General features: G+C 51.4%; 1 protein-coding gene across 1 annotated transcript in view; it reads left to right on the forward strand.

Moving 5' to 3' along the window:
- NALF2 (NALCN channel auxiliary factor 2) overlaps positions 1-6,657 on the forward strand; it is a 28,965-nt gene extending 22,308 nt beyond the window's left edge. Inside the window, exons 2-3 of the mRNA XM_065916437.1 lie at positions 3,263-3,434; positions 3,796-6,657. Coding sequence (XP_065772509.1) covers positions 3,263-3,434; positions 3,796-4,181 — 558 coding nt within the window. The 3' untranslated portion in view covers positions 4,182-6,657. The remainder of the gene's footprint in view (positions 1-3,262; positions 3,435-3,795) is intronic.
- Positions 6,658-7,240: the final 583 nt, after the last annotated feature.

Consider the following 7,240-nt stretch of genomic DNA (forward strand, 5'->3'; position numbering starts at 1 on the left):
CTTAGCCTCACCACACCTGTTTGCCTCTCTTATGCCCTCCGTCTCTCATTCCCCTGCTTCCTCCCCAACCCTTTTTTTCCTATCCCTCAAGTACCACCATTTCTCCCCCTCCAACTCCCTACTCTTTGTTACCCTCTCTTTCTTCCTCTCCTTCTCCCTTGTACTGCTGACCCCACTACCGTTCTCTCCAACCCCTGAGCCCCTCTCGTACCACTCCAGCTCCCTCTTCCCCTGCCTCTTACCTTTGCTTGTCACTTTCCACCCTCCTTCCACTCCCTTCTCACTCCATTGCACAGACCTTTTATGCCAATAATTTCACTCTTAAGAGTTTATGTAAATAAAATATAACACAAGTATTCAAGAGAGATGTGTATAGACCTATTCACTGAAGCATTGTTTGTGATCGTGAAAACCTGGAAATAAATGTCCGTTTACAAGAAATAGGTACCCTTTGCACTTCATTCATACAAAACCATTTTCCATTCTTCCAACACATTGTACACTGCACTCACATCCATACCTTTGCCTAAGCTGTTGCCTCAGTCCAAAATGCCCTTTTGTCTCTGTCCCATCTCTGCCTTTCCCATCTAAAATCCTACTTTGAATCCCTGCTCAACTCTTATCCCCTTATTGAAATCTTTCCCAGCTTTCCTATTTGCTTCCCTCCCATGGCCAGTGATTTAACTTCTCTTATAGAAAATGTGCCATAGTTTCAAGTTAGATGAAACCGGAATTTCTCTGAGAGTAGGGACATGTCCTCATATACTTGTCTGGTTCGTTCCATTAACAGTTGTGTTTTTTTACATATATTGCAATGAGTACATAATGGTAGTAAGACATGCCTACATCTGCTTTCATGCAACTCACATTTTAGTGAGGCTGACAGAGAAAAACAAAACAAGGATGCAAACAAACTCATACTTGTGGCGAAGAAACAGTTAAGGAAAAGAATGATGAGGGGTCATTCTCTAGCTAGAGTGGTCAGAAAGACCTGCTCTGAGGAGATAACATTTGAACTGAGGCTTCAAAGTTGAGAAGGACCCAGGCAGACCAGAAATAGGGAATCAAGAGCATATCAGGCCAAGAGAATAGTGTGTGCCAAGGCCCCAAGGTGGCAAGAAGTAGGGCATGTTCAAGGGAAAGAAAGAAAACCTCAGCGTGTGGAGCATGATGAGCTGGAAGGGAGAGGTAGAAAATGAGGCTGGAGAGACAGAGGCCAAGTTATGCGGGAATTTGAAGTCTGGTTGAACGTTTGGATTTTATTGTAAATGCATTGAAGGATACGAAGTAAGGGAGTAACATGATCAAATGTCATTTTGAGATCCCTCTTACTCTTGTGTAAACAGTAGATTGGAAAGAGCAAAACTGGAGGCAGCGAGGCCACATAGGAGACTGTCGTACAGGTGACAGATGACAATGGCCTGCACAGAGTCATGGACGTAGAGGGAGACTTGGCATGCCTTGCTGATGGACTGTGTGTGGGAATGCCTATTAAGAGAGACATGATGGCCGACACCTAAATTTCTGGCTTGAATATTCAGATGCATGATTGTGACACTTAACTGAAGTGGTCAAGACTTAGTGGTGTGGGCAGATTTGGAGTTAAAAAAAAGAAGACAGGAACTGAATTTTAAGATTTAGAACATGTTAAATTTGAGAGGCCAGTGAGATAGCAAAGCTGTGTTCCTCAGGGGGATAATCTGCACCACAACCCACTACCACCATCCCCCACCACCACACTCCTGCCCCCAATTTGGAAAAGGCCAGTGTGGGGTTACATTGCCAAAGTCCAGGTTCACAATGGAGTTATTTGCATTTGAGTGTAAATGTTTAATGTCTGTGTAAGAAACTCTGACCATGTTGCTCAGAGTGTGGCAGAAAGGCCTCTGGAAGCAAAATGACCTGGACCCTTGTTCCAAAGGCAGATTCCTGAGCCCTCCTCAGTCCTCTTGAAGCTGAATTGGAGGGGGCCTTCTGCCTATTTAACAAGTATCCCAGGGGATTCTGAGGCACACTGAAGTCAGAGAGCCATTGCTACAGGGAGCAACTGAAGACATGAGGACTGGATGTGGGCAGAGCTCTGGGCATCCTGTTAAAATGCAGGTGTGACTTGTCAGGTCTGGGGCAGGGCCTGGGAATCTGCACTTTTCACAAGCTCCTCGGTGATGGTGATGCTGCTGGTCCAGGTCCACACTTTCAGGAGCAAGAAGTTAGATCAGTGGTTCTCAATGGGAGATGGTTTTGTGTCCCTTGCCCCCGACCCTGCTCAGGGGATATTTGGCAATGGGCAGAGACAATGGGGAGGAGGTGGAGGATGTGACTGGCAACTGCTGGGTAGAAGCAAGGAATGCTGCTCAATATTCTACAGTGCACAGAACAGCCCACACTACAAAGAATCCTGCAGTCCAAAATGTCAGGAGTGTCACCATTGAGGAACTCTGGTCTTGATGATAGCCAAAGAGTACAGAGCAGGAAACCTTTCTTAGCTAGGACCCAGTGCCTGCTAAGAGAGGGCTAGATGAGGGGCAGAAAGTATACCTGTGAAGTGAAATGGCCAAGCAAAGTTTGAAGCAAATGAAATGTGGTGTCTGCTCCACTCCAAGGCCGAAGTCAACAGGACAGAGCATGGATTAAGTAGAGCTTTGAAGGCACATCTGGTGCTTAGTAAGGCAGATTCCTGTTTTTTTTAAAAAATAACCCCTCACATTTGTACTGCACTATAGAATATAAAAACATTTTCATACGTGTCATATTATTTGGTCCACACAACACCTTAATGAGATAGAGCAAAGATTATCCTTTCCATCTCTTTTCTTGAGTTTAGAAACTTAACACCATCAGCCAAAGAAATGTTTGCTGAATCGAATGCAAGTGAAATTTACCTCAATATAAATAACCTCAGAGAAGTCCGGACATCTCTTGGGACCAGTTATAAAATGGTGCAGTTGGTTGGGATGACTGGTAAGACCTTTTCCAGCTCAGATACAGGAGTCATTTTGTGATTTTACCAGTGAATAAATTAAAAGTCTTCGATTACTGCAGACTGGGGACTCTGAGTTCTGGCTATGAAATGTGAGATTTTGGGGTAGGAGGTAGTGGTTTTGACCCAAACCCTTCTTCCCCAGCCCCTGGATCTTGGGGTTGGCTTAGTAAGCACACAATACCCTCCCCCAACAGACTACAGGTCCACCCCTCCTCATCACTTTCCTCTGACGCCGGAAGGGGCTGGCACCTGGGCTGATGCTCTTTCCTCTCCCCACAGGCTGTCTACAAGGCCTGGCTGTGCTCAGAATACTTCAGCGTGACCCAGCAGGAATGCCAGCGCTGGGTGCCCTGCAAGCAATACTGCCTGGAGGTGCAGACCCGGTGCCCCTTTATCCTCCCTGACAATGAGGAAATGGTATACGGAGGGCTCCCTGGCTTTATCTGTACAGGTAAAGACAGGGCCCTGGGAGAGGGGGGAGGCTGGGGGCCCAAGGCAGGCACCAGGTTAGGGCTGTGGTCGGGGAGGACAACAGGGAAGCTGGGTTAGGGGAAAGTTAGTGGCTGCTGGAGTGGGTAGTAAGACCCCAGGTGGGGATGGGATGAAGTAGAATAGGGCCAGGGAGTTATCCCAGAGAAACTATCTGGGGTCCCTGGGAGATAGTGTCCAGAAAGGGATTGTACTAAGGGACAGGGGGGAGAGTCTTGGGCAGGACTGCCAGAGCAGCACCAGCTTTGACAATCACCTCTCTCAGAAAGGCATAGCCAGCAGCCCCCTTAGCACCCCACCCCGCCTTCCTTATCCATTGGCAGGGTTGCTGGATACTTCACCAAAGCGGCCAGAAACCAAGTGCTGTGACGTGCAGTGGGTCTCCTGTGAGTCGGACAAGAAGAAGTTCAAGGAGTCTGAAGCCCCCAAAACCCACCACCAGCAATTCCACCACTCTTATTTCCACCACTACCACCAACAGTACCACCACTACCATCCCCGCCACGAGCCCCCAGGCCGTCTCGGCCACAAGCCCTCCCTGCTGCCGGTTTCTGGGGGCTCCCGCCTCAGCCCCAGCAGGATCCGGCTCTACATCCTTGTTCTCGTGCTCCTCCATACCATGGTGTCCTTCTCCAGCAGCCAGAGTGGTGGGGGACCGGGCCTGGAGGCACTGCCTGCCCTAGACGAGGGCCTGGCTCGGGACGAGTGACCACAGGGAGGGAGATCAGACCTCCACCACACACCGACATCAACTCCAGCTCCCCCAGGGGGAGGGGGAGGGGGCCCCTCCCATGGGAGGTGTAGGACCAGGTAGGGGGCAGGGGAAATGGGGGATCACACATCACCCCCAACCAACCCCCACCCCAAAAGCAGCTCCAACAGAGCCGCCAAAGGGCCCCAGGAAACTGCAAAACTCATCTGGGAGAAAAAGGCAGGAGCAGCAGGTGCCCCCCTCCCAGGCTCCATATATGGAGCTTAGCCAAAAGAAAAGGGGAGGGGGGGTGGGGGCTGGAAATGCCCGCCCCTACTGAGAGCCCTGACCCCAGGGAAGAAGGCTGCTTATCTGGTCTTGGCCCTGCAGGGAATGTTGGGGGGCACAGAGGGGAGAAACTCTTTTCCCCCCTCTGCATTCCTTTTGTTGCCACGATCCTTAATTCCCTCCTGCCCATACTCCTACAGGCAATGGCAGACGATGCAGTGGCCTTCCTCCCGCTCCAGCGCCCCTTGTCCCATGGCGGGGGGGCGGGGGGGGCCTGCCACAAGGAAGGACCAGGCTGGGACACAAGGTGTATGCAGTTGCAGCTAGGTCAGGGCCCCAGTTAAGCTGTGCCCCAGCACCCTAGGTGATAGGAATAGTGGAGGGCAGGAGTGAAGAGGAGAGAGGAACACAGAGGGCTTAAAAAGATGGCTGAATGGCCTGTCACCACCTGGCACTGGGGAGGCAGATGATCAGTGTTGAGGCAGGCTCAAGGACACCGCCCCAAATCAGAAAAGGTTGCAAAAGGAGCCCTCTGGGGAAAAGAGCACAGGGACTGGGGTCTTGGGCCTTGAAACCGAAGACTGAGGGCACATGGTCAGACTGCCACTGTCTGAAGGGCCATATCTTACAGAAGGTGCACATACTCCCAAGGGCCACTCTTGCCCTGGAGATCTTGGCCTTGGGGCCAAAGACGTTTCCATTTCTGATCTCCACGGGGAGGAGGGACTTAAGCCCAAGAGGGTCAGGCCTGGCCTGGGTCCCCAAACTCCCCCAACTCATCCTAGCCCAGGCCTCAATGAAGGAAACCCTGGTTGTGTTGCCCCAGGGCTTTCCAGAGATGAGCCTCCCCATCCCCAGCCTGTCCCCATTCCCAGCCTACCAAAGAGTATTCATCCTTTCCAATCCCTGACCCCATGGGTTACTATCCTAATTGTGGAACCACCAGACTGCTCCTCACCCTACAGCGGGTCCCCTAATCCCGCCACCCTTGCCCCTTGCTGGAGAAAGTCCAGAAACTGGCAAGAGGACCCACTGGATAAAGACAATGTGCTATGGTCCCTTGGCCAAGAGACTTGAAGTATTTAGTCAGGCTACAGTGCTGCACGAGAGAAGAGGCCTGCAGAGACCCTTGGGGGCCATCAGCCTCGTGCTGATCTCCTGGGAGTGGAAGGTCTGGGACATCTACAAACCAATAGGCACAGACAAGAAAGGGAGCCACAACTATGTTTCTGGGACAGGCCAAGTGGCTTTCAGTGCCAGAAGGGCCTGTGTCTGGGATGAGATGCCAGTGAGTTAAGGCAGGGGGTGGGGAGTGGTGGACCTGGAACTGCATTAGGCAAAACAAAGAGGGGGACAGCTGGAACCAGTTGGCTGAGGGATAAATAAGAGACCTCAGTAGTAGAGAGGGAATCATTCAGGGGCCTCATCAGGGTCCCCAAATAGGCTTTGTGAGGCTGCAGAGTCCTTCCACACCAGGTTTCTCATTTCTCACAGCGTGTCCCCCCACCCACCCCCAGCCCTGTGCCCTGGCCACACGCTCCCTGTTGGACCTTCAGCATTTCAGGCCTAGCCACATACCCCATCTCTAGAGTGCTCTTTTCAGCTGGGGAGGGTAAGAGGTGCTGGCTCCTTTCCAGAGATGCTTCTGTAGACGTGAGAGACCCTAGGTACTGCCTTCTAATTCCTGCATCCTCAAGAGGGGCAAAGGGACTGGGAAGTAAAGGGAGGGCCTTAGGGCCCCAGGAAATGGACCCTTGGAGACTCCCACCCCACTTCCCCCTCACCAAGTGCCCAGGAGACCCCTGGCTCAGACCAGCCCAGGGCCTTGCCCAGTGGCAGGGGAAAGGGGCACCTCACTCCACTTCGAAGTCATTTGACTGTCCCCATCCACCCCACTGCCCAGATCTTCCACCACCCCTTCAGCTGCCTCTGCCCTTCGTCACAGGCAGCGGAGCTGGGCAGCTTTCTTACGCCATTTTCTACACTGTGCTTCATGAGTAGGACTTTCTTGCACTAGTTCCTATGACTGAGTCTCCAAGTCGGATTCCTAGTAGTCCCCCTCCCTCACCTGGCTATGACTCACTTGTTGCCCTACCCCTGCCTCTGTGTTTCGGTGAGAGTCTGTATGTGTACCGCTTTCTGTTTTGTTGCATTGTGGGGCAGAGGCCTCTCTGCTCTTGTTTAACCCCATAAAGAAATAAATGGTGAAGAGTTGATGATAACCCTCCCTTCATGGTTTTCTTCCATGGCGTCAAAATTGCCTGAGGAAAAAGTCTGTGGCTTGGAGAGGAGGCGGGACCAGGAGATGCTGACCCCTCTGCCCCGCTGCTTGTCGGCTCAATTCTCAGAAAAAAAGAGTAACCTCTGTAGCAGGCCATTCGAGAGAAGGAAGTCCAAATTCAACCTCCAGCAGGGATCAGGCAGATAAGTGTGAGCGAAGAAGTGGACCAGGCTGGGCTGAAGTACAGACACACCAAGGCTGGAAGTGGTGACAAGTGCAGGGTGCAGGCATCTACATGGACAGCTCAAGTCAAGGATTGACTTGTGGGAATATGGGCCCAATGTTGACAGGTCATCTCATTCTTCAAGGGACATCAAGACTTGAGATTTTTATGTGAAGCCTTGAATGTTGAAATGTTGGTTCAAGTCTAAAACAAACAAAAAAAACCCACATACCTCTCTGTGGGCTAAATATGCAGGCTCCACATGGCCTAGGGATTAGCAGTTTTTCACCTTCATGGCAGCCTTTGTTTTTAGTCTCCCAGCCTCATCTCTCCCACACCACCTCA

This window comes from Muntiacus reevesi, chromosome X (genome assembly GCF_963930625.1).
Source record: "Muntiacus reevesi chromosome X, mMunRee1.1, whole genome shotgun sequence".
NCBI lineage: Eukaryota > Metazoa > Chordata > Mammalia > Artiodactyla > Cervidae > Muntiacus > Muntiacus reevesi.